The 23,674-nt window shown below is 57.3% G+C and overlaps 9 protein-coding genes across 9 annotated transcripts; 4 read left to right on the top strand and 5 right to left on the bottom strand.

The window, feature by feature from the left end:
- Positions 1-315: 315 nt before the first annotated feature.
- On the bottom strand, positions 316-9,342 carry PHYSODRAFT_314636 (hypothetical protein; the record flags this gene model as incomplete). The annotated part of the gene is made up of 13 exons (XM_009527923.1): positions 316-478; positions 628-716; positions 876-981; positions 1,215-1,340; positions 1,426-1,511; positions 1,614-1,902; positions 1,972-2,486; positions 2,584-2,587; positions 2,807-3,594; positions 4,173-5,017; position 5,163; positions 5,217-7,790; positions 7,873-9,342. The coding sequence occupies 13 exons, from the start codon at positions 9,340-9,342 to the stop codon at positions 316-318; spliced, it is 7,056 nt and encodes a 2,351-aa protein (XP_009526218.1).
- Positions 9,343-10,282: 940 nt separating this feature from the next.
- On the top strand, positions 10,283-11,431 carry PHYSODRAFT_559876 (hypothetical protein). The gene is made up of 2 exons (XM_009527922.1): positions 10,283-10,738; positions 10,889-11,431. Exons 1-2 carry the CDS (start codon positions 10,463-10,465, stop codon positions 11,354-11,356), a joined length of 744 nt encoding a protein of 247 aa, XP_009526217.1. The 5' UTR covers positions 10,283-10,462; the 3' UTR covers positions 11,357-11,431.
- A 314-nt stretch (positions 11,432-11,745) lies between these two features.
- Positions 11,746-13,248, top strand: PHYSODRAFT_331169 (hypothetical protein; the record flags this gene model as incomplete). Its single annotated transcript, XM_009527921.1, has 6 exons — positions 11,746-11,813; positions 11,923-12,072; positions 12,169-12,324; positions 12,408-12,524; positions 12,598-12,790; positions 13,069-13,248. 6 exons carry the CDS (start codon positions 11,746-11,748, stop codon positions 13,246-13,248), a joined length of 864 nt encoding a protein of 287 aa, XP_009526216.1.
- Positions 13,249-13,365: 117 nt separating this feature from the next.
- PHYSODRAFT_285884 (hypothetical protein) lies at positions 13,366-14,617 on the bottom strand. Its single transcript, XM_009527920.1, has one exon. The coding sequence runs from the start codon at positions 13,963-13,965 to the stop codon at positions 13,741-13,743; it is 225 nt and encodes a 74-aa protein (XP_009526215.1). The 5' UTR covers positions 13,966-14,617; the 3' UTR covers positions 13,366-13,740.
- Positions 14,618-14,673: 56 nt separating this feature from the next.
- Positions 14,674-15,631, top strand: PHYSODRAFT_354548 (hypothetical protein). Its single transcript, XM_009527919.1, has 3 exons — positions 14,674-15,240; positions 15,317-15,411; positions 15,490-15,631. Exons 1-3 carry the CDS (start codon positions 14,950-14,952, stop codon positions 15,623-15,625), a joined length of 522 nt encoding a protein of 173 aa, XP_009526214.1. The 5' UTR covers positions 14,674-14,949; the 3' UTR covers positions 15,626-15,631.
- Positions 15,632-15,727: 96 nt separating this feature from the next.
- PHYSODRAFT_351120 (hypothetical protein) lies at positions 15,728-18,466 on the bottom strand. Its single transcript, XM_009527918.1, has 11 exons — positions 18,218-18,466; positions 18,005-18,139; positions 17,869-17,931; positions 17,531-17,802; positions 17,364-17,439; positions 17,169-17,288; positions 16,801-17,089; positions 16,638-16,720; positions 16,257-16,394; positions 16,000-16,182; positions 15,728-15,926 (listed from the first exon to the last, which is right to left on the bottom strand). The coding sequence occupies exons 1-11, from the start codon at positions 18,386-18,388 to the stop codon at positions 15,828-15,830; spliced, it is 1,629 nt and encodes a 542-aa protein (XP_009526213.1). The 5' UTR covers positions 18,389-18,466; the 3' UTR covers positions 15,728-15,827.
- Positions 18,467-19,043: 577 nt separating this feature from the next.
- On the bottom strand, positions 19,044-19,241 carry PHYSODRAFT_437228 (hypothetical protein; the record flags this gene model as incomplete). The annotated part of the gene is made up of 1 exon (XM_009527917.1): positions 19,044-19,241. A coding segment is annotated over one exon (198 nt), but the record flags the coding sequence as incomplete, so codon positions are not given.
- A 420-nt stretch (positions 19,242-19,661) lies between these two features.
- On the top strand, positions 19,662-20,420 carry PHYSODRAFT_264205 (hypothetical protein; the record flags this gene model as incomplete). The annotated part of the gene is made up of 1 exon (XM_009527916.1): positions 19,662-20,420. One exon carries the CDS (start codon positions 19,662-19,664, stop codon positions 20,418-20,420), a length of 759 nt encoding a protein of 252 aa, XP_009526211.1.
- Positions 20,421-20,546: 126 nt separating this feature from the next.
- On the bottom strand, positions 20,547-23,400 carry PHYSODRAFT_499974 (hypothetical protein; the record flags this gene model as incomplete). Its single annotated transcript, XM_009527915.1, has 4 exons — positions 20,547-20,714; positions 20,776-21,448; positions 21,509-22,692; positions 22,765-23,400. 4 exons carry the CDS (start codon positions 23,398-23,400, stop codon positions 20,547-20,549), a joined length of 2,661 nt encoding a protein of 886 aa, XP_009526210.1.
- Positions 23,401-23,674: the final 274 nt, after the last annotated feature.

Genomic DNA, 23,674 nt, shown 5'->3' with positions numbered 1-23,674 from the left:
CTCCGCCATGGTTATCAAACAATTCGGATCCGCTGTTGGTCGTTACGCAATGGCTACCGTCGGCAGTCCGCCGAGCGCGGTGACGCACTACAACCTCGGCAACTACTCTTGCCGTATATACACCGGGGCGCCGCGCCGCGAACGTTCCTCCGGGCGTTAGCAACGGAAGGTAGAAGGCGCGCTGGCGCCATGGGGCCAGCAGCAGCGATGGCAGCACGGCCAGCGCCGTCCCGAAGCCTGCGCTCCGTTTGCGCGGGGGGCAGCGAGCTCCGGTTGCTGCGGAAGCGTCCACCAGGCTTCCGTTCCGCCGACGTTCTACTCCATTTCGCGGACGACGACCTTTTCTCGGATGTTGGTGTGCGGCACGGCGCCCTCCTTGGCGTGGGCGCGGCGGTTGGCCATCTTCTTCTGCTCGCGCGCGCTGGCCTCGCGCTTGGCCTCGGCCGCCTTTTTGATGGCCTTGGGCACGTGCCGGTGCCTGCGGTTCACACGTGGCGGTTTAACAGCAGAAGGAGCGAACACGACACTCGTTAGTGGGACTGCGTGCATCCCCGCGGTCGCCGCTGAGCAACAAGCCCAACAGCAGCGACAACCGCAGCAATAACAGCAGCAAAACGGCACACGTACTTGGAGATGCGGCTGATCTCGCGCAGGTGCTGGTAGCGCTCCTTGAGCGACTCGTTGTACTCCATCTTGCGGCGCTCACGGGGGGCCATCTACTCGAGCCAAGCAAACACAGAAGATATCAGAACCGGTAACCGTTGAAGGTGGACGTGGCGCGCCACGTCAGCAACTTCAAAGCTGCAAAAAAGCGAGAGCTGTAACCGACACCAGAGCTCGCTGGTCGGCAGGGCAACTGGGCAACAGAAGCTTACCTTGGAGAGCTTCTTGGACGCTTCAGCCTTCCAGATGCGGATGTTGGTGTCGTCACTACCCGACAGCACGAAGTTGGCGTCGGCGCTGAACTTGACGGAGAAGATGCTGTGGGACGGTGTCAAAGCAAAAAAGATATACGACTGGTTAGTAAATTTCCAAGACGGTTAAGCGGATAAGATCCACCAGCGTAAGCGCGCAGGGCGCCCCGGCCCCGATGACGCCACGCTGCACGAGTAGCGAAACTGCGCCGGGTGCGACTCAAGTCATCCGTGAGGCGCCGGGGCGTTGCATGCGCATGACTCATCGAGCCTGAGGATGGCCGGAAAAACGAGACGTACCGCTGCATGCGCTGAGTGTGGTAAACCTCTCGGCTCTTCGCCGAGCGCACGTTGAAGATGCGGATCGTGCGGTCATACGAGCCCGCGACGAACTCCCGACCCGTGGGCGAGTAAGCCACGTCCATTCTGCAGCAGCAACAGCGACAACAAGCACGTCACGTTAGACACCTGGGCAGCGTTCGACCACTGTAGCCGAGTCAAAATGACGCACACTGCCGAAACGTGGTCCTTGTGCACCATCATCGCGCGGTTCATCTTGCGCATGTCGAACGTGTACAGGTTGTGGTCCTCGTTGGCCTGGAAAAAGCATCAAGGTTGCAAAAGCGGCGTTAGCACCCCCAGATGAGCCTGGAGCGGAGACCAAACAGTGCTGCCATTTCGGGAGGGCGTAGCACTTACGACTGTGAAGTTCATGGGCTCCATTGGGTTCCAGGCGAGCGCGTTGGACCGCATCTCCATGACGATTTTACGCATCGAAGACGCCATGCGGATATCGTACAGCGTGATGTTGCGGTCCGAGCCTGTAGAAGCCAGCAGCGAAGCCTCCGCCGGGTTGAAGTGCACCGAGTTGATCGAGTCGGCACCCCACGCGAACTCGTGCGTGGGCGTCGAGCGCGAAGGATCCCACACCTGCACCTTGGAGCCGCACGTGGCGAACATATTCTGAGACCAGTGGTGGTCAATACCCCTGCAAAAGCATCCGCATATCAGTACAAACACCACCGAAAAAATTCTAAGCTATAGTCGCTCCACGTACAGGAACGGCTCCTTGGACGTGAAGGTGGCCAGCGCCGTCGGCACGTCGTCGTCCTCGTCCTTGACGCGCAGCGCCCACTGCTTCACCGTTTTGTCCTCACTGCACGAGTAGAAAGTGTTGCCGTCCGGGGTCACCGCCAGGCCGCGCACGAAGCCGCGGTGGCCATACACGTTCCAGACGCACTTGCGGCGCGGCAGGTCCCACACGCGCACCTCTCCATCCGCCGCGCCACTCACGAACGCCACCAGGCTCTTGGGGTTTGTGGCCAGCGCCGTCACTCCGTCGCAGTGGCCGTCCAGCGCGCCGATGAAGGGCTTAGCGAACAAGCGCTCGAGCTTCACGGCGTTCAGGGCTCGCGTGTACTCGCGCGGCCGCTCGAACGGGTGGAGGGCCGGGTCATAGTTGCGGAAGACCTTGAGCTTGTCGGACTGCACCTCTTGCGTGAAGTCCTTCTCCACGCGGGAAATCGTCTTGACCTTCATGGCGGGCACGTAGAGCGGAGCAAGAAGAGGTGTCTGCGAAGAGATGTCAACGCAATGGAGCTCTTGGGTCGACTGGACGGCGTCGAATTTCGAATATACAGTTCGGCGATTGGCTGAAAATACAATAAACACCTCTGATTGGATGATAATGAAGAGCTATTGTCTTAATTAAGTGGATCAGATGGCGGATCTAACATTTCATCAATACTATTTTTGCGCGCGTCACACATGAAATGCCGTGGTGCTTGCTCCCGTCTTCAACTCCTGTTGCGCTTTACAGCTTGAACTTCTCGTCGAGCGTGTCTTCGCTCAGCGTCCACAGCTTGCTCGCGTTCTCGAGCGAGTGGCTGGACTTGGCGCCTGCCTCGAGAGCGGGGTAGCCACGCATGTGCAGGAAGCCGTTGGGGCCATAGTACTCCCCGCCCTTGACGCTCTTCACGGTCGCAGCGTACAGAATGGGGAGCGCGCCCATCTGCGACGTCATGAACGGCAGCCACGACACCAGCCACACGAAGAGCTCAGCCAGCCAGTATGGGAACGTGCTGCGGTAGTAGCGGTTCCAGATGTCGCTGTGTGTCAATCCAGGGTGCGCCGCCACTGCCACCACGTTCTCAACCTGTGCGGACTGCAGGCGACGCTGCAACTCGTACGTGAAGAGCAGGTTGGCCATCTTGGACGTCAGGTAGTCGCGAAGGCTGCCGCGGGTGTGGCCCAGCGTCGAGAAGTCCAGGTACATCCAGGCGAAGTAGTGGGCGAGACTGCTAACGTTGACTACGCGAGCTTGGCCCTTGGAGCGACGCAGCGAGTCCAGCAACAAGCTCGTCAGGTAGAAGTGGCCGACGTGGTTGACAGCAAAGTGAGCCTCCAGTCCGTTGGGCATGTGGCGCTGAGCGGGCACTGACACTCCGGCGTTGTTGATCAGCAGGTCGAGGTGGTCGAACTTGTCGTGGAATGCACGAGCGAACTCGCGGACGGTATCGGCGTCACCCACGTCCACCTGCATGAACTCGACCGACCCCACGACATCGCTAGGTAGCTTGGTCAGCTCTTCGCGGATCAGCTCTTCGGCGCGTCGAGCGCGGCCCTCATTGCGGCACGCGAGAATCACGTGCGCCCCATGCGCCGCCAGTGCCTTGGCTGCCTCGAAGCCTATACCGGAGTTGGCGCCCGTGACGACTGCGAGCTTGCCCTTCTGGGACGACATCGTCGAGCCGTCCCAGTTCCTCTCCGTGCTTCCGCCAGCTCCCATTCTTCTCTTGATCTGAGTACTTCTGCTTCTGGGGTGGAGCTTGCTTGGGGGGGATTTGCTAGCTGCAGCGGAATGACATCCCCGTTGGATGAAAGCTATCGTCCCAGGTCATGTCTTTGCAAAATGGGTCAGCGAATCCAAGCAGAAACGATGCAGTTGATGGAACAGGCAAGTCCTGGTGTTCATGTCGGACCAGCAGGTGAATTGAATCGGATGTAAAACCTCATCTTGCACGACTACAGCAGCTGCGCTCTTCACTTCAAGCACATTCGGCGTCTTCGAGTTGGTCCTCCTGTTGCATGATTCCAATCGCCCTACACCTCAAACTTGGCATCCAGCAATTCTTCGCTCAACTTCCAAAGCTTCTCGGCGTTTTCAAGCGAGTGGCTGGCCGGGTGTGACGTATCCAGCGCAGGGTATCCTCTCAGCGTCATCCATCCGTCCGGCGCGTAGATCTCGCCGCCACGCACGCTCTCCACGGTCGCTGCGTACAGCGTGGGCAAAGCTCCAATCCTCTGCGGTAGGAACGGCAGCAGCCAGATCGCCCACCTCGCCAGCCACTGCAGGAATGGCCACCCCGCGAGCTTGGTGCGGATGTACTTGTTCCAAATCTCCGTGTGGCAAACTCCAGGGTGCACCACCACGGACAAAACGTTCTCAACGCCTGCAGCTTGCAGCCGTCGCTGCAGTTCGTACGTGAACAGCACGTTGGCCATCTTGGACTCGGCGTAGTCGCTCATGGAATTGCCCGGGGTGTGTCCCATCATGGCGAAGTCCAACTTGGCAGCATGGTGCAGACCGCTCGAGACATTCACCACTCGCGCCTGCGGATTCGACCGGCGCAGCAGATCCCACAGCAAACTCGTCAGGTAGAAGTGGCCCAGGTGGTTGATGGCGAACGTGCTCTCCAAGCCTCTCGAGTTGTGTCGCTGCGGCGGACACGCCACCCCCGCGTTGTTGATCAGCAGGTCCAGATGGTCGAACTTGGCTCGAAAGGCGCGAGCGAAGTCACGGATGCTGTCGCCTTCGGCCAAGTCCAGCAGCATCAACTCCACTTCACCGACAGCATCACTGGCCTCCCGGCTCAGAGCTCGACGGATGGACTCCAGCGCTTGGCGGCCGCGGCTTTCGTCTCGACAGGCCAGCACCACATGAGCCCCGCGCAGTGCCAAAGTCTTGGCCGTCTCGAAGCCGATACCGCAGTTGGCGCCTGTCACGATGACCAGCTTGCCCTGCTGTGAGGTAATGGTGGAGCCATCCCAGCGGCGAGTCGAGGAGAATCCGACGCCCATGTCCGCGGAGATTGTGCGCGAGTCTCGCCTTAGATACTAATTCGTAGATGGAAGGGGCGACTCCGAACTCTTGTCAAGTAGGTAAGTGCCTTCAAATTCAACTCAAACATGCATCGCTCGCTACGTAGCAGTCCTTAATTCTTCCTCCTCTGCTTCTTCTTCTCTTACACTGTTTGTCGTGTGGGCCATTCAGCACACCAAAGCTTGTGATAGATGCTTGACCTCGGAGCGGTTCAACACGAGCTGCACGGACTGCGAGTTGCTGGCACCACTGTCGCCCAGCTTCACGCGACCTAGAAGCACGGGCGGCCGCTCCATCTCCGGCGGTTGCCAGCCAAACACGCTCTCGCCGCGAGTGATAGCGTTCGTGACGTCCTGGCCCCAACCGTCCTTGCGCATAGCGGCTCCGACGCGTTCACGAAGGGCTGCCAGGTCCCGCTGCGCGCGCGACTGCTGCAGCTTTTCAGCCAAGAGCTGCGCGTGTGCTGAAGTGCCCGTAGGTGACGCGGCTCGCTTGAGATCCACCAAACGCGGCATCGACAGCTGAGCCTTAACCTGGCGCGAGAACGTTGCCACCTCCTTGAGCGATTTCGTCAACCGATCCGAAGGTTTTGCTGCCTGGGAAGCACGGGAGCTCGCGCTGGCACTTGATCCGAGCAACTTCTCCAATCGCTCCTTCGCAAGCGTCGAGCGCACAGTGTGCAGCTCGTTGTGGAGCTGCTGGAAAGCGCGTCGGAATGCGTCGGCGTCTGCTGCGCTCATGGCTGACCCCTTGCCGCCCCCAGCGCTGGCATTTCCGGCCTTGGCCGCGCTGCCAGCGTCGCTCGAGCGTTTCAGCTGCTTGCGAAGATCCCGGTTGAGCGAGTTCAACAACGTCTTCTCCTTGTTCGACTCGTCAAGCGCAACGTCGAACTGCTCGCGCTCCTTTGCAAGCTGCGCCTCCAGCTGAGACTTCTCACTCGTCATGGCAGCCACGCTCTCCGTCAGCTGCAGCACTTGGCTCTCCAGTTTCTGGGCCACCACGCGGTGTTGGCTATCCGCGCGCTCGAACTCTCGGATACGCTGGTGTAGCGCATTGCACAGCTCTGTCATCTCAGCCAAATTGCTACGCAGCGTCGAAGCATCCACGAGCTCCTGGTGAATAGCCTGGGCACGGATGCGCCATTGCGGTCTACCATTAGCTCCATCCCCATGCTCATTGCGAGTACGTGGAGCCACAGCATCGGTGAAGGCACCACGACACACCAACTTGAACAGCAGAGCCAGCTTCTCCTTGAACGCCACAGTGTGGTCATAGATAGCCTGTTGCGTGAACTGCACCAACTCTTCCGCTGATTTAGCGTGCTCCAGAAGACCATCCTGGGACAACTGCGATTGCAGCGCACTAGCTAGCGACTGAGCCTCCATGGCGTAGCTCTGAATAGAAGTCACGGTCTCGCCGCCAGCAGCCACAAGACCGTCCAGATCATCATCTGAGGCAGCTAGATCGATCTCTGCGCGGCGGTAGAATAGCTGCGCAACATTCAGCACTGAGAGCAGCTCGCCAAGACATTTGTCCAGAACCGGAAGCAAGTCCGTCCGTAGCGCTGCAGTTTGTGCATCGTCAGGCATCTCGGGGCTAGCAATGAGGTTCTTGGTCGCGCGCAAGAAGGTGACCATTGCAGAGATCGAGAAAGCCATCTTCGCCACATTTTTTCGCGCACGCAACTTGACCACTGCGCAGCGAGCACTGAAGCTCTCAGCACCCACGGATGATGAAACCTGAGTGACTCGACCAGCATGCCACTCATCCGAGGTCTGCACAAGGCGATCATACAGCGAAGCAACATCGCCACCACCACGGGCACCATTGAACAGAGCACCTTCGGAGAACGCAGACAGAGCCGAGTCCAGCACACTCTCCAACGCCGACGTCTGCGAGGTGTCGAGTGCTGAGCAGCCCTGGGAGAATTCGTCCTCCGTAGTCAGGTGGCATTCCAGCATGAATAGGTCTTCCTTGGCTTGGCACGAGACTGCCGCCAACTTATCACCCAGTACCAACTGTTCCACGCTCACACCCGCAATGGAGACGCTGCCATCATCCTTTTCGCCCTCCTGAGGGCTGCTCGTTGGTTGCTGGACGACGGTATCCAGATCCTTCTTCAAGTGCTGCAGCAAGATGTCCGATTTGCCTGCAATGCGTCCTAGCGTCAACCGGACACGAAGAACCTTCTGGTCGGTCTCTGAGAAGATCGAGTTCGGCACCACAGCGCGCAAGAACGAGTTCTCCAGTCTAGCCTGCTCAGCGATGATCTTTTGTTTAGCTGCCTCAGTTTCGTGCTCACGTGCAGCTGCTACAAGGGCGCGCAGCCCCATCGTCTGGTTCAGCGCCAAGTGTGCAGTATCCTTCAGTGACTCCACCGCACCACTCTCCACACGAAGCTTCGCCTTCAGCTGCGCAATCTCTTCGCGGTGACTGTGGGCAAGATCGCGGAAGCGCGCAATTGTGCGCTCCTTGTCCTCAAGAACAGTTTTCTGGTCCAATGCAGCCTGCTTCAGTTCCTGCAACGATAGCCGTTGAGAGTCGATTTCCGCACGCAGCTCAGCCTCGTACTCGGTATGCTGATGTTCCATTTCCTGGTCCACCTCGCGCAACGATTCCAGCGATTGCACCGTGGTCTCCAGCTCTGCCAACTTTTCGCCCAAAGTCAAGTTCTTCTCGGTTAAATCTTCGACCATGGACTCGTAAGCATTCGCCACATCCAGCATCTCCTTTAGCTCCTCGGCTTCGCTTTCGAGAGTGTTCTTTTTCGTAGTCTGCGTAAACGAAAAGTATCCGCCAGCGCACATATTTCGCGTCAGTACCTCTACAAGCACCACATGCAGCACTATCACGTACCAGCTCTTCAACCTCTTCCCGCAGCGACACAAGTTCAGCGTTCTCACGTTGAGCCTGACGCAGCTTCTTGCTCAGATCAGCCTTTTCCTCCGACGCGCGCTCGTGCAAGGTCTTCACCGCAGCTCGGAGCTTTCTGTTCTCGTCTGCCAAGTCCCCACTGCTCGCAGATACCTCAGAATCCGATCCAGTAGTAGCCGACAGCGCCATAGCAGCCTTCAACTTCTCGACCTCCTGCTGCAGCTCCTCGGCGTGCTCTTCGGCGATTTCCTTATCCATCTCAATGGTCTCCTTCTCCAAGGTCATCATCTCGATCATATCCTGGAGCTCTGCCAGTTGCTTCTCCAGCGCTTCCACCTTACGCGCGCCAGAGCTCGACTTGGCAACCGCCATGGCGACCTCCTCCGCTTTCTTCTGCTCCGCAGCCGTGAACGCGGCAATGCGCGTCTTCTGCTGCGCCACCTCCGCCTCCAGCGCCTTAATCTCCGACGCCTGCGTTGCGTTCTCGAGCCTCAGCTCGTCCAGCTGCTCCTCGTGCTCAGCCTGCAGCTCCGCAATATGGTCCTCCAGCTCCGCGCGCACGGAGCGCACGTGCTCCTCCGCCTCCTCTCGGATGAGCTCCACCTGCTGCGCCAGCTCCTCCTGCGGAGACAAGGCGTCCTGCTCCTCCAGCACTTCATCCTCCTCCATCTTCTCGTCTCCGTCTTCATCTACCTGTGCCTGTTCCTGCTCTTCCTGGCCAGCAGCGGCGAGCTCCTCGATCTGTTTCTCCTGCTCCTGCCCCTGCTCCTCCAGCAGCTTGATCTTCTCGCTGTTGGCCGCCGCCGCCTCCTTCATCACCGACACGCTCTGTCTCAGCTGCTCCACGTGCCTGTTCTTCTGCTCCAGCTCCTCCTCCAGCTTTGAGATTCGCGCGCGCGCGTCAGCGAGCTGGTCGTCTGACACCGAGGCGCTGGCGGACGCGGCGGAGCCCCCAGACGTGCGGCGCTCAAGCGACAGCCGCGAGGCTGAAGCAGAGGCCGCGGACGCCGCCGCAGAGATGCTCGAGCGACTGCTGGGCGTGATCATGGACGCGCGCGTCCTGGGCGTCGACAGCCGCGAGCTCGCGGAGCTGCTGCCGGTCGAGGAAGGCGCCGGGATGGACGAAGACGCCCCCACGCCCGACAGGCGGCGCGCCGTCCCGCTACCCACGCCAGAGAGCCGGCGGCTCAGCGGCGCCTTGGCAGCGCCTGAAGCGCTGGAGGAAGAGGAGCCCAGCACCGCGCGCACCATGGACTTCTTGACGAAGAGCCCGTGGTTGGGCGCGCACGTGAAGTAGACGCGGCCGTTGAGCTCGCCGTTGTTCTTGCCCTCGGGCCGCTCCAGCTCGATGCCCACCCACTCGCCGCTGGCGAAGTCCGTCTCGCCCACGAAGCGCACGATGCCGCTCTTGCCGGCGCCGAACGCCACGCGGGCGCCCACCTCCAGGTCCATGGCGCTCGATCAGGAGGATCTGTATCGGACGCGCGAGCTTCAAACGCAATGATGGGAGGGGCGCAATTTGAATCGCAATTATTGGTTACGAAATCAGTGAGACAATAATTGATATTGGACAAAGTGGTGTGGTGCACATAATGTGCCATCGTTTGATCGTTTGACGCTTGCCCAGCTTGTTGCTGTGATGGCAGATGGGGGCACGCCTTCGTCAGCTCGAAGACACAACATGAGGAAACTGCAACGCGATTTGAGCACTTGGAGGCATCGCCGCCAGCGATTCGCACGGGCTCGCTAAAAATGTTTGAGGCAGGAAGCATTGCCTCCGAGGCAAGGTCAGTGCCTCGACACCTGAGGCTCCAAACCAGATGTTCCGTGTCAATAATGTTAGATATGACTGTTGAGAGGTTGTTAGTTATAGTCAAAAGAAGGAACGTCTAGACGTGTATGTGTCGGCGTTTTGTCGGAGAGCTTTAAGACAAGACTGTTGGATCCATACTTCTGGCACTTTCCACATTCAAGGCCACGCAAGCTAATATAGTGAGGGGATCATCGGCACGTCTGGCCTGAATATGGCGGATGTGACCCTGAGTTGCTCAGTTGCAGGGTGATTCTTGCGAGCTGTGGATCCACGAATCAGCGGGAGTGTGCTAATTGACTGCGCGAACAGCTTGACTCAGCAACTACGGCACGTAATGACCCAAGCTGCCAGGTGCTGTCTGCCAGCAGGCGGCGTAATGCCGACGGTAACGAAGATTTCTTGTGAAATCTTGCCCATATGAGCGCTATGATTAACCGGAGGTCTAATTGCTTGTATTTTTAGGGAAAATATGGTCCGCCCCCCGCTAAAACTGGCTTCTTATCCCACTGTCAAGATTTGTGGCCAATCGGATCGAGTTAGCCGGAGCCACAGAGACTGGCCAGTCAGACCAAAAAGCGCGCGATTCCAGCCACCGACTGCGGCGTCTGCCAGCCCGCCCAGCGTGGCACGTGAATCCGGCGTCGCCCGGTCGTCGCCGCTCCGTCGGAACTTCTTCAAGCGCAGTGTTCTCTCTCTCCATTCAGAGAGTTTGGGCCCCAGAGACAGCGACACAGAGGCCAGTTAGTGGCGAGCACCGACATGACAGTGGGCAGCATCGTGCAGATGTTCGAGAGCTTGGCGGCTTCCGCGGGTGCGGAGCCGTCCGCCCAGCCGCTCGACTCCCCGGGACGAGGTAATGTCTACGGCTTGGTGACGTACTACGACGCGCTGGCGGTGGTCGAGGAGCCCCGCGTGATTCTTCCGACCAAGACCGTGCGCCTCGTGAGGGAACAGCCTGCGACCGAGGACGCAGACGAGCAGGGGGAGCAGGGCGAACAGGAACAGATGGAGGAGGAGGACGAGGAGGAGGAGCAGGTGGAGCAGGTCGAACAGGAACTGGAGGTGGAAGAAGCGGAGGAGCAGGAGGCAGTGGAGGCTGTCGAGGAACAGGAAGAGCAGGAGGACGATGAGACCATCGACGCCGACAACCAGGAAACGAGCGAGGTGCCCGCTGTTGCGGCCAAGCCCGCTCGGAACTGCTCGCTGCTTATGAGCAAGATTCCGCCGCCCAAATCGCGCGAGTTCCACCTGGCGGCCTGCTCGGTGCGCAAGCCCTCCTCGGAGGGCGCCCCGCGTAGCCGCACGTCTTCCTCTTGCTCCAATGACGCAAGCCAGCCGCTGTACGTGCCCCCGCCGACACCTGTCTCCCTTCGTGTGCGCGCCCCGTGCACGAGCTACGCCGCCTTCGTGTCGAGGATCGAGAACTCGTCGTCTCGGTTGCTGGACTTTGAGAAGGACGAGCGGTGGCTGGAGCAGGTCGAGAACATGAAAGGCCGTGTCGAGGCGCTCAAGAGGAGGAACCACCTCGCTCTAGCAAGGGAGGTGGCCAGCACCCCGCGCAAGTGCAGGAGCATGAGCGAGTGCAGTGGCGTGTCAACGGCGTCCACAGCGTCAATGTCGTCTATGGATACGCCCGAGGTCAACTGCCAGTAAGCCGCGCCGGACGGAGGCCCCGCCTCCTTTGAGCACACCTAACTTATTATCTAATGTTAAGCTGCGCAAGCAAATGTTGCTCCACACAGAGCCCCCACGTACAGTGTCCCCAAGGTGTCTTTAAACGTCCCAAAGTGTCGATTTTCAAATTCAAAAAGACCCGCGAACAATTAATTGTATGTATCATTAAATATTACCAATAATACGGAATATATTCGTGACATTATTGCCCTATCCCCCGAGAAACAGTGGAAGCCGGATTTGCCGTCCATACAAAAGCCAAGTCAAACGGCCTCGGAAGAAGCGCCCAAGCCCGCGGTAAAGCGCGCGTCTCCAGTTCCTCGACAGCGCGCGTGTGTGCGAGCACACAGCTAGACAGCATTCGCAGGATGACCACCGAAGCCAACGCCTCCGTGTTGGGAGGCACCGTGCTCAACGCCGGACCGCTGGGAGCCGAGTACGTGCCTTGCCGTCCGTCCGATGTGTCTAAACGACGAGGGGAGGGAAAAATTCTCTAACCATCTCTAACCATTTTTTCACCTAAACTTTGTCTTCACCTTATCTAGAACGACCTACGGCAAACTGCCGCCGCTGAACCCGGATGACCTGAAGCTGCCGCCCCCGCCGCCTTCAGCCGCCGACAAGGTCACGAACACGGCGGACGCCATCTCCATTAGCGAGGTGTGGGAGGAGATCAAGGCCAAGACGCGGGAGATGTACGTATCCACCTTTATGGCAACTACCAACTTTAAGTGAAAAGTGGGGGTCTTGTATTCAGGAGTGTTAACCTATGGTGTGTATATTCCTTGCAGCATTATGGGCTCCTCTGTGACCGGCGTGCTGTCCGCCATGCGCATTGTGAACTTGACCATGGCTGGCTGCATGATCGCTCTCGCCGTGGGACAGATTATCCAGTCGGACTCGGCCTTCTCCGTCATGGCAGACGCGCTCTCCGTCATCTACACCATGTGCGTGCAACCCTGTTGCCATCACCAGTTTAGGTGGTTTGTGAACCTGACGTGTTATCCCATGTATCTGTTGCCTTCCGCAGCTTCTTCGCGTTGATCCTCGTGGGCTACGAGCTGCGTACCGCGTACATCGACAAGCTGCTGCGTGGCAGCTTCGGCTTCATGTATAGTCCGTGGGGACGGTGCCTCTTTCTGAGCATGTACGTGGCTGACACGTTAGCCAGAACATGACACAATGGATGCAAGTGCTAATTATTATTTGTTTTGCTGCAGGATCTCCATCTTCCCGTTCGGAATGTGCGGCATCTACGGCGTGCTCGTCTTCCTGGCGGGCTTCGCAAACGCGTACTTCAACTACTTTGTCATCACGAAGCACCCGTCCTTCACGCGCGGTGTCCCGGACTACACGCCGCCCGATGAGACGCCGGCTGCCAAGGCCACGACGATCAAGGAGGAGGACACGACTGTCTAAAGAGATCGGTGGAGAGTATGATCCAGCGGCAGGCGTTAATCAAGCAAGTTGAGCCGAGTGGATGCTTGCATCCTCTGGTCTGAGTGCTCTGGCATTGAGGCAGGAAGTCATGCATATATCTTCATAATTTACGAGCGTTCATTCGTGCCGCAGCGTTGCTCTTATCTTCGCTCTTGTATTGCGCTAATTCGGTGAATCTCGTTGGCTGATACGCTCGATACCCCAGGACGGCCTCACAATCGACAGGGACGTTGACAATAATGGCCGCCGAGAAGGAACTGTGCGAGCGCGTGTGCAAGAAGCAGGCGTGCGCCATCCAGTTCTGCCTCCAGCGGCGCAACTACCAGGAGAGCAAGTGCGCGGAGGTCATCAAGCGCTACTACGACTGCTGCGCTGCTGCCACAGAAGCAATGCAGAAAGCAGAACAAAATACCAAGTCGACTTCTAGCTGAAGTAGCGAGCAGCAAGAGTAATAGCAACTTGAAGACGCTCGGTGATATCTACTCCATCTTGTGTTTTGACAGCTCCGCGGGTCGGATTGCACTGCGGGGCAACACTTTTCGGCGCACTTGGCCAAGCTTCCAGAGAACGTGGGAGCTGCTGAGCAACAACGCACTATCACACAAAGCGAGAGCAGTCGAAGTTAGAGCCATGGCTACAGTCTGAGAGCAATCGGCAACATACCTCATCATTTCCCAAGAGTACAACACGAATGTTGAGAGTACGAGCTGCAACAGTAGAAGCAGCACTTGAGCCAGTGTCAAGATCGCGAGCTGCACCCGCGGCTCCCTGAACGCGGATTGTTTGATCTGCAGTGCCGGGTCTGAATTGCCATCGGTGGCTGCGTTTACATCTTTCGAAGAGCTACCGCGCGACTTGTTTTTGGCTTTCTTTTTCTGAATACGGAGGAGCATGGGAGTTAAACACTTCGAAGTTTACACGGCTCAACATATTCGCTGGCGTACCTTTGTGGTGCCCAAGAGAAGCTGTTCGGGTTCGAATTGATCGATATCCTGCCATATACCCTCCATCAACTTGGCCCCGCGCCGTTGCTGCTTGTTGAAAGAGCCGTTCGTATCCGTGCCAAAGCAGTGGAGCACCACGTACTTTGCCGAAAGAAGTTCTAGCACGTGAACAAAAGCTGTTGCCGCCGTGAGCGCGAACGCCATCTTATCGAAAATTAACTCTTCCTTCTGCATGCACATTAACACCAGTATGTTAGCTTCTCCGTCGAACAACCACCAACTCGCACGGTCCTTACGTAATTCAAGTATGTAGAGAATCCCGCCACCAAGAAGGTGGTTTCCACCGCTGAAAAGACGATCTGTCCGGGCGTAAGGCGGCCCTTAGCGCTCGTAACGAGGAAAATGGACACAACATCCAGCAGCAATCTGAACCCAGCGCAATAACACCAAAAATCCATGAGCTTCCTCTCATTGCCCACACAATACGGCACCTTGTTACCCTACACGATAGCGAGAAGCACGACTTGTGGCGTGTTCAGGGGCACCTCTGTCCGATAAAACCAAGCTCCCAATCCACCCAATGCGAGCATGAAAATTGCACCTCTCCAGTAACTTTCACGGCGGCTGCCGCCTCGAAGAGCGACGTGTGGCAGCAGCATCGCCACAAAAACCTTCCTCATCATCCACACCCCAGTCCCAACTACCAAAACGATCTGTGCCATTGACACACCCTGCCCAAGCATATACACACAAACTCAATCTCAATTCATATATATAATAACTGTGCTGATTGCTCTTGCAGTGAAGGATTGTACCTGCGCTATCATGAGTGCGTTTTGCACGACGAGCGCCACGAGGCTGTGCAGCAGCAGAGTGCGCTCCAAACTCGCTGGAACTCCCACTACATCCGCACCCCATTGGTCATAAACCGCCTTCATCTTCGCGAGCGACTTCTCAACGACCTCCAAGTCCACTGGAGCCTCTCGGCTCGTTGTCGCCGACGCCCGCGGCGCTGCCGCCTGCCGCCGCTTCTTGGCCATTTCCAGATCGATCTGAAAACCTTCTAAAAGCGATGCCTTTCAAAACGTGGTGCGTGTGGTGTCGACGCCCTCTCATTGGTCGAAAACCCGTGAGCCCATCCAACAACAGGCTCACTTCACAATCGCGACCCAAGCCACCAGAACGCAAATGCTGCGGCGTGTGGCTCTCTCCTCGCTGCGCTGCGCGTCGCGCCGCGCCTCGGCGCCGAGCTTCAAGGCGCTGTCGACGCTCGCGCCTGCCTGCCGACCCGTGCGCGCGACGGTCGCGCCTCGTCACAGCTCGCTGCGGACCGCGCGCTTCTCGTCGGACGCGCCGCCGCCGCCGCCGAACATGACGGAGCACGAGTTCATGGAGCTGGCGGACGAGACGCTGCACGACATCCAGAGCTGGCTGGACGGCATCGAGGAGATGCTCGAGGAGTCCGACGTCATGTTCTCGGTGCGTTGTGGCGCGTTGAAGTGACTGAGAGATAGAGTGTGTCATACATCCTGACGTCCTACTGGTGTGTTAACAGCAAGGCGTGCTGAAGATCGACCTGGGCGACCACGGCACGTGGGTGATCAACCGCCAGGTGCCCAACCGGCAGATCTGGTGGTCCTCTCCGATCAGGTACGAAGCGCTGGGGCTGGGAGTTTATTTGATGGCTACATGAAGGTGGAGTGGACTCTGACGTTGGTGCTGGTGCAGTGGTCCGCGTCGGTACGAGTACGATGGCGAGAGCGGCAACTGGGTGAACACGCGGGACAGGGGCGAGCTGGTGGAGCTGCTGCGCTCCGAGATTCTGGACGCTACAGGCATTGAGATCTATGAGGCGGATCATTGAAACACTGCCGCTGTGGAGTAGAGAGCGTAGCAAGAGATGTTTAGCCACTTGAGGAAATACAGTGTACAACCCAGCAGAAGGTGGAGACAACGCGGCGCTCTTGAGTGTCTGCGGGGGCTTCGTTTTGTTATGTCGTGCTCGCTCTGCGCATTCCAGATTGGATGAAGACTTCCATGCACACAGCAGTTGGTTTAACTACAGTCTAGGTCTCTTCGTTCTCGTCCGTCTCGTCCTCCTCGCCAGTCTCCGCTGCCGATTCCACTTTGTTCAAGTCTACTTCGTGCCGCTCGCTCATGTAGTTCTGGTTGGATACAGACACGTCAGCACCTTGGGGTATTTTACATCGTCACTGAGCATAAAGAGAGGGTACTTACTTCAAGCAAGAGACCTCGGAAGTACTCGGCAGATGCCTCTAGGGTCGTCGAGGCCAGCAATCCCTTCCGGCGAGCTTCATCCTCTTCCCAATCCGCAATGGCGCGGTCGCGCATGTCCAGAATGTGGTCGCGACGTCTCTTTTCGTTCTCTACCTCCGTCAGCTGCGAGTAATACTCTTTTTCCTGGTAGTCGCCAACACAAACGCGCGTTGGCACCGAGGAATCGATATAGCAACTAGCTAGCGGTACAAGGTTACCTCATCCGTGCATTTGCGCCACATATCGCCCATGATTTTCCTCGTCTCGGACGCAGATCGGCGCGTCTTGCCTAATGCCTCCTTCTGCATTTGGCAGTACACAATGAAAGGGTTGATCGGACGAGGTAGACGGTCTTCCTGCATAGCCGAAAGCAACAGAAGTTGTTAGTTTTCATCGCACGGCTAGGTTAACTTCTTTCAAGAGGTCGATTCACTGGGCCAGCACATGTACGAACCTTTGCTACTGGGCGTGGAGGCCGCTTCGAACGCCCATTGGTTTGCGAGGCCGTCGATGGGCTCTTCCAAGTTGTAGGTCTGCAAAACAAAATTTTCGTTAGTCAATGAGTTCATTAAAGACGAACTACTTAATGGCAGTGGGGCGCACGCTCGAGCAGCAGTTTGTCTCGCAGATAAATATGTCCTCTCTTCTCTGGACAGCTCACTTAAAACTGGCTGCCATAATTCTGTCACAACAAACATGGATCAATAAGTTAGACTCCCCATAGCTGCATGCGTGGCAGGCAAACTCAGATACAGTACTTACTTGCATCGGCCGTGCTACGAACGACGTCATCAAGTGGCGGCATAACTTCAATGTAACCGGCGCTGGAAGTTGGCAGCGTGACACCGGTACCCTTCACTTGAAAGGGATTCGCCCCTATCCATTTGCTCCCGCTCAGTGCGATACGATAGGCTGCCACCTGCTCGTAGATCGAAAATACGATAGCTGGCTCGAACTTCTTGGGCAAGTTCATGTCTGCGCAAAGCGTACATGCAAATGTCTGCGTCGCGATGCAGTCATTTGAGATATCCCATTCGAACTGATCGCGGAGCTGTAAGGTGGAACAAAGCATGCGGTAGGTTAGAAGAAAATAAATCTAAGAACCATTCTCAATATTCTACTGCACGTACCGAGAAGCCGTCAATAATGAGATCCAAGTAGATAGGGTATATCCGCCCACCCTTCTGCTCGGTGCTCAAGCAAGACGTAAACGTCAGAATTTGTCTCCGGATTGACTCTGCAATAGCATCCTGAAGGCAAGAAGACGACACAGTCAGCGCACAATAAAAAGCGAATCAAAACGCCAGACAAAAGCAAGTACGTACTTTCAGCTTATCGCTCATTTTTTCATCATGGGCAATTTGCGTAGCAATAACTTCCGGTGAACATGTCGTCAGGGCACTACCCACATTAATCAACACCAAAACCAATGTTAGCATAGCCGTCAAGGCAACAACTCCACCATTCCAGCAGCCAAGCCAATCAAACGTACGCATTGACAATGAACGTGTCCTGGAACCGAACGCCATCCAAGTCGACATCGAGACGAATAGGGCAGATAAGCTCGGACTTGGTCAATCGCTGAGGCTTCCGCACATCAAGCTGATCTGTCGTTGAGTCTGTAACCCCCTTCTCCTTGTTCGCTTCCTCTTTCAGCGCAGCGACCTTCATCTTCGAGCGTGAAGCGTCCAAAGGCTGCACGATGGCCCTCCGCTTCCGCTTCCTATTGCCCGTATTCGTCTGCTCCGCCTCCGCCGCTGCCTTCTACACACCACAGCCTCACTCAGCATTCTCCCAACAATAATAACTTACAATATAACCTGCACGAACCAATTGCGCAGGCGTCGCGTCTGCATGGATGATGCTCCTCCTGTCGCTGACGTTGCGTCCAAACTGCACACAGCACCACACCACAGTCGTCAGCGTCCTCTTCTTCCGCCACGAAGTTCCTTCACCGCTCTCCGACCTGCGTGGGCACCGTCGACCGCCTGGCACCGCCGTCCAGAGGCTTGAGGGGCTTGGTCGTGGCGCTCTTGAGCGACTGATGCGCCAGCGCCACGCGATACCGCATCAGCAGCTTGTCCACCGCCGTGTCCGCAATCTACAGTTCATATGCAGCACAGTTAGAGGGCGATAATACTGCCAGAGTGCGGCTGACTGGATGGAAGGAGCGACGTACGTCGGACGCCGCCTTGAGGCGCCGCGCCTCGGGCGACAGATACGCGCGCAGCTGCTCCTCGGGCCAGCCCAGCTGCCTTGCCACCTTCTCGTCCGGCACGGCGTAGCGCTGCATGAAGAGCGCCAGGCGGTCGGCCGCCGAGTGCCAGTCGCCCGATCCCCCGCCGCTCATTAAGTTCACGTCACGTAGCTCTTGGTTACAGTACTGTACGTATGGAGGGGAGGTCTGCTCTAATTGACCACTTTGGACGGAAGCGGCGGAATGTGGCGTACACCAGACTTCCCCCTTTGGTGTACGATTGGTGTGGTAGGTCAATGCTCCGCAGAAGGTTATGTACCACATTGGTGTGCACTATGTAATCCGATTGACTTTTGGGGAAAGAGGTGGTGCAAATTCAAACTGGGTTTTCGCGCCAGCGATCGTCATCAAATGAGTCACCTCACGATGACAAGGGTATCCGTGTGTAGATGGAAGAGCGGACATGCAAGTCAGACATGCACTGGTAGATGTATACTGTAAAGGCAAACTGCATATATAGCAAGTAGTGATTCCCCGCAAAACTAGGTTGGGTTTGGCACCGATCGATGTATGTACAAAACTTTCGACAGCCACAGCCTCAACCTGTCGACGACTCGATGCGATCGGATCCTGACACGCAGACAACTCGGACACCACGTCTCAGGGGATGTCTTGGACGTTCTGCCCATCTCCGACGTTCTCGGCTACTCCCAGCAAAACGTAACATGCGAGCGTGAGCGAGTCGCGTCTGATTACAATTCCTCCGACGTTAAAGCAGCGTCATCGTACCTTGACCTCCGTGGCGGCGGATGCTTGGCACCTCTTTCCTTCTTGCCTGCTGCTCCTGTCCCTGTGCCTGACGCAGCGTCTGAGCTCGACGGTCCTCTTGACTCATAAACACGAACGGGGACCGCGGCGAGCCCAATGCGTCAAACGACAGCGATCCCGGCACGATGGCATTGCGCCGCCGAGCAGCCAGCGACTGGCGGAAGCCTTCGCGCAGACCAGCTTGAGACGGCGCGAGCGTCGGCTCTGATTGCGTCGCAGCGTCGCTCTGTCCACGCGGCGAGTCCGGAATGCTGAAGCCCATGGTTGCAAGTCGAAGGTCAAAGACGCCGCCTAGAGCGTGGAGTTGAGTATTTCACACTAGAGCGGAGTTGGGGCTTCCGGTCGCGTGCGAAATTGGGGAATGGCAGCACCAGGAGTTTTGGTGTTCGAAAGAGGCACCGCTCGGAAGAGGCTGTGTACTGTACCATACCATTTCTATCCGCGCACTGATCGATTGATTGACGGTGCGAGCGAGAATCTTCAATCACACATTGCACCTGATCTTATTCTACCGACCCACCAAAACCTGTCGAACCTGATCGTATGTACCCATCTCTACCGAGTGTATCCGTTCAGCGCAGATAAACTTCCATCGACAATGGCCCCCCGAGGTGGCGGCGCGCTGGACGCGCGCAAGGCGATTCTGCTGGGCATGGGGCTGCTGTTCGTGGCCTACTTCGTGGTGGTGAACGTGTTCTTCGACCTGTCGGCGCAGAGCCCGCACCTGGCGCAGCAGCCGGACGAGCCCAGGGAGTTCGCGGACGCCGTGGCGCAGGAGGAGGCGAAACTCGAGGAGAAGACGCCAGTTCCCGAGTCCACGCGCTCCTGGGAGCCCAAACCAGACCGCAAGTACGTGTGGCTGGACGTGGCTATTGACGGCGTCTACGTGGGGCGCGTCACCGCTGAGCTGTACGCCGACGTCGTGCCCAAAACGGTGGAGAACTTCCGAGCTCTGACCACGGGCGAGAAGGGCCCCGACTACTCGTTCAAGGGCAGCACGTGCCACCGCATTCTCAAGGGCTTCATCGTGCAATGCGGAGACTACACCAAGGGCAATGGCACAGGAGGACGCAGCATCTACGGCGGCAGATTCGACGATGAGCCGAATGGACTGAGACTCAAGCACTCCAAGAGGTACATCCTGCAGATGGCCAATGCCGGCCCCAATACCAACGGCAGCCAGTTCTGCTTTATGCTGGGTGCTGCGCCTCACCTGAATGGCAAGCATGTGGTGTTCGGGGAGGTCGTGGAAGGCTTCGAGGTTGTGGACAAGATGGAGGAAGCAGGGGTGGAGAGAGACGGCATCCCTCTGCAGCACAAGGTCAGCTTCACGGATGGCGGCGAGATTCTCTTCTAGATGGGATACGGGAGCAAGAATCACGGGAAGAACTGAGAGAGAAATCAAATGGCTCGAGTGCAGAACGCCGCAGAAATATATACTCTATTGCGTTTGATGGGAACATTGCTTGGTGTTTTGACTAACCTATGACAGGTGCCCCATGGCCTCTGCAAACTCGATGTAGTCGCGCATGGACTCCTTGGATGACACTGGAGTAATACCGCGAAGTGCTTCTTCGAAATGCCGCTTACAGACCTTCTCGGCCTCCAGAGACTCGCGCAACGCAAGCAATGCAGCCTCGCGACAAAGGTTCTACGATCAACAACAGCGTTAGAAAGTGATGAATAGATGAATACAAGTGCTGGCGCCCTACCTCGAGTTCAGCTCCACTGAAGAACGGCGTGCGCTTTGCCAGCTCCAACAAGTCGACGTCGTTGTGAAGTTGCATGGGACGCGAGTGAATTCGCAGAATATCAACACGATCAGGTTCAACGGGTAGATCGACGAACTGGATGCGATCAAACCGCCCAGGTCGCATGAGTGCTGCGTCGATGCAATCTGGTCGATTAGTTGCACCGATGACCAGGGGCCCTTCGGCTGACTCAACGCCGTCCATTTCGTTGAGCATTGTTGACAGCACGCGCATGGCAGTGGAGGAGCCGCCCTCTCCACCGCCTGATCCATCAAACTCACGCTTGGCAACCATGACATCGATCTCGTCAAAGAAGATGATGGCTGGAAGGGCCGCACGCGCATCGCGGAAAACTTGACGCACTGCAGCCTCTGCGTCACCGAAGAACGGCGAAAACACTTGGGCTGCAGACAGCGACAGGAACGTAGCGCCACTGGAGTGAGCAGCTGCACGGACGATTGAACTTTTACTGCAGCCAGGTGGGCCGTAGAGCAATACACCACGGGGTGGCTTGACTCCCAGTCGAGCAAACGTCTGCGGGAATTTAATAGGCCATTCGAGTGCCTGCTGCAACGCCAACTTGGTCTCAGCCTGACCGCCAATGCTATCCCAGCCTTGTCGCTCGAAGTCCTTACTGCAAAGTGTGTTAGTACCTAGCAGAAACAAACCGTAAACAATGGAAAGCAGTACTTACGTAAATCCGCTGGCACCTCGAAGAGCTGACGGTACAACGGTTTGCATCGCTTGCTCAAAGTCCTCCATGGTCACCTCAAATGCTTCGATCTTCTTCTGGTCGCGCTCACCGTGATGCGCAGGGGCAAAGGTACGTTTGCCTTCGCTACCTAATAGATAACCGAAATACTCCCGATCAGACTGCGGTAGGCTCGTGCTATCCGCGGTTTTATCGATATCATGCTGGTTGCTTTGCTTAGCCAGAAACCACAGTGGAATAATCGCAGTTGGATTGGCGTGCCAAGCACGACCAGCAACCACAGCGCCTAGGGTTGATGACGCGTTCTGCAGAGCACTCAGAGGCTCTACTCGGCGCTTCCAGTCTGCCCACCACTGTTCCAGTTCGCGATCCCGAGATAGAGCCACAAGCTGCCGCGTTGAAGCCACCATTGCAGCCTCGCGACACAAAGCAGCGATATCGGCACCAACGTATCCGACGGCTTTCGCAGCCAATCTATCGAGGAAGACATCACGTCGAGCCTCCGCATCATCCAGAGAATCGCTGCTCAGAGCGTAGGGCGTCCTGCTAAGATGAACCTTGAAAATCTTTTTGCGCAGCGCGGTGTTAGGTGGTGCCACATAGATTTCGCGATCGAATCGACCCGGCCGTCGCAGAGCTGGGTCAATGGAATTGGGTAGATTCGTGGCAGCGACAACGACGACATTCTCGCGCGATAGACCGCCTTCCACACCATCCAGCAGTGTCAGCAATTGAGCAACAATTCGGCTGTGGGCTGACGAGGCGCCTCCTCCAGCAGCCTCGCGCTTTGGGCAGAGGGCGTCCAGCTCATCGATGAAAATGACACTGGCAGCGTGACGTGCACTACGAGCATGAACCACAGCCGTCTCGAACGTTGACCGAAGAGCCTGCTCTGCATCTCCACGCCCGCTAGTCATAATCTCAGATCCGTTGATCACCTGTAGATTAAGATCCAAGGTCGCACCAGACGCATCTTGCACTTGACGGCACTCATGCACCACCGATCGGACAAGCAGAGTCTTGCCCACACCTGGCGGGCCACAGAGCAGCACGCCTTTAGGGAACTCCACACCCAAATCCGAGCGCAGTCGCGGGTGGGCAACCGGTAGCAGAATCAGCTCACGAAGCGCAGCACGCTCGTCCTCCATGCCTCCCACCTTCACTCCCTTTGTCTGCTGCTGGTCCGGCATCGCCATAATCGAGTCACCGCTTCCGTCCTTTCCATCTTCTCCACCAACTTCGCTCTGATCTGTCAACGTCACACGCGTGGCAGCCGTCACACGAGCGAACCCTCCAGCGGGATACGTCGACACCACACGGAAGGTCATCACCTCACGCCGCCCTTCCTCTTCTAGGCCTCTGCTCTCCGCCACGAGTCCGTTCAGCGTCGGAAGTCTTACTCTTGCTCCGGCACATACAATAAAGTTGCGCTGCAGTGTCTGCTGTAGCAAAGCGCGGGTGTCTGGGTCGCGCAGCCGTTGGTGCTCAAGCTGAGACTTGGACGAGGGGATCAGCTCCAGCGTCGCGGCCACAGCGGTGCGTACGGCTGCACGAGAGATCCACTGCAGCCCATAGCTGTTTCCAGTATTGATATCAGTTGCCTCGCTGTTGTGAACAAGCAGAGACGACTGCAACTCCTTAAAAGCCCGTGAATCCCGTCGCAGTGTCACGGACGCGTCCGCCAGGGGCTCTTGGGTGGCAAAGGAGCCGGCTGCTGAGCTCAGCGCAACGCGACAAACGGCGAAAAGACCCTCGCCAATGTTGCAGAGCGCGTATTGACCAGATCCGCGAGGACGCGAGCGCAGAGCCGTCGGGGAGACGCGGCAGCGGCACGTGAAGTTGACGCCGGCGACAGCATGGCCATCGATTCGCATTTTTGGTCAAATGGGTCCAGCAAATACCGCAGTCAAAACTTTTGACACATTTAATGTGCTTTTTGGTCCCGATTGACATGTGAGCGCCATAAATAACGACACGCAGACTTCCACAAATAATTCACAACTTGTGGATGGGAAGTGCAGTGTAGTGCTGAGATCGGCGGCTCAAAACCTGGCGTCGATTCAAGGATAGTAGATTGTTCATTACGCTCTTGGCAGTGAGTGGTGTTACATCCCCGCAGCGAATTTTTCGTCATGCCGTTTGTTCCAG

The sequence above is a fragment of the Phytophthora sojae genome, assembly GCF_000149755.1.
Source record: "Phytophthora sojae unplaced genomic scaffold PHYSOscaffold_4, whole genome shotgun sequence".
NCBI lineage: Eukaryota > Oomycota > Peronosporomycetes > Peronosporales > Peronosporaceae > Phytophthora > Phytophthora sojae.
This window is presented reverse-complemented; position numbering and strand designations above follow the sequence as displayed.

Coding starts and splice junctions, on each gene's coding strand:
- PHYSODRAFT_559876 (XM_009527922.1), top strand. CDS start 10,463: ATGACAGTGGGCAGCATCGTGCAGATGTTCGAGAGCTTGGCGGCTTCC. Junction 10,739..10,888: donor AGGACGAGGAGGAGGAGCAG/GTGGAGCAGGTC, acceptor GTTGCGGCCAAG/CCCGCTCGGAACTGCTCGCT.
- PHYSODRAFT_285884 (XM_009527920.1), bottom strand. CDS start 13,965: ATGGCGTTCGCGCTCACGGCGGCAACAGCTTTTGTTCACGTGCTAGAA.
- PHYSODRAFT_354548 (XM_009527919.1), top strand. CDS start 14,950: ATGCTGCGGCGTGTGGCTCTCTCCTCGCTGCGCTGCGCGTCGCGCCGC. Junction 15,241..15,316: donor AGTCCGACGTCATGTTCTCG/GTGCGTTGTGGC, acceptor GTGTGTTAACAG/CAAGGCGTGCTGAAGATCGA. Junction 15,412..15,489: donor TGGTGGTCCTCTCCGATCAG/GTACGAAGCGCT, acceptor GTGCTGGTGCAG/TGGTCCGCGTCGGTACGAGT.
- PHYSODRAFT_351120 (XM_009527918.1), bottom strand. CDS start 18,388: ATGAGCGGCGGGGGATCGGGCGACTGGCACTCGGCGGCCGACCGCCTG. Junction 16,395..16,637: donor AAACTGCTGCTCGAGCGTGC/GCCCCACTGCCA, acceptor TCGGCTATGCAG/GAAGACCGTCTACCTCGTCC. Junction 16,183..16,256: donor GGCGCAAATGCACGGATGAG/GTAACCTTGTAC, acceptor GGCGACTACCAG/GAAAAAGAGTATTACTCGCA.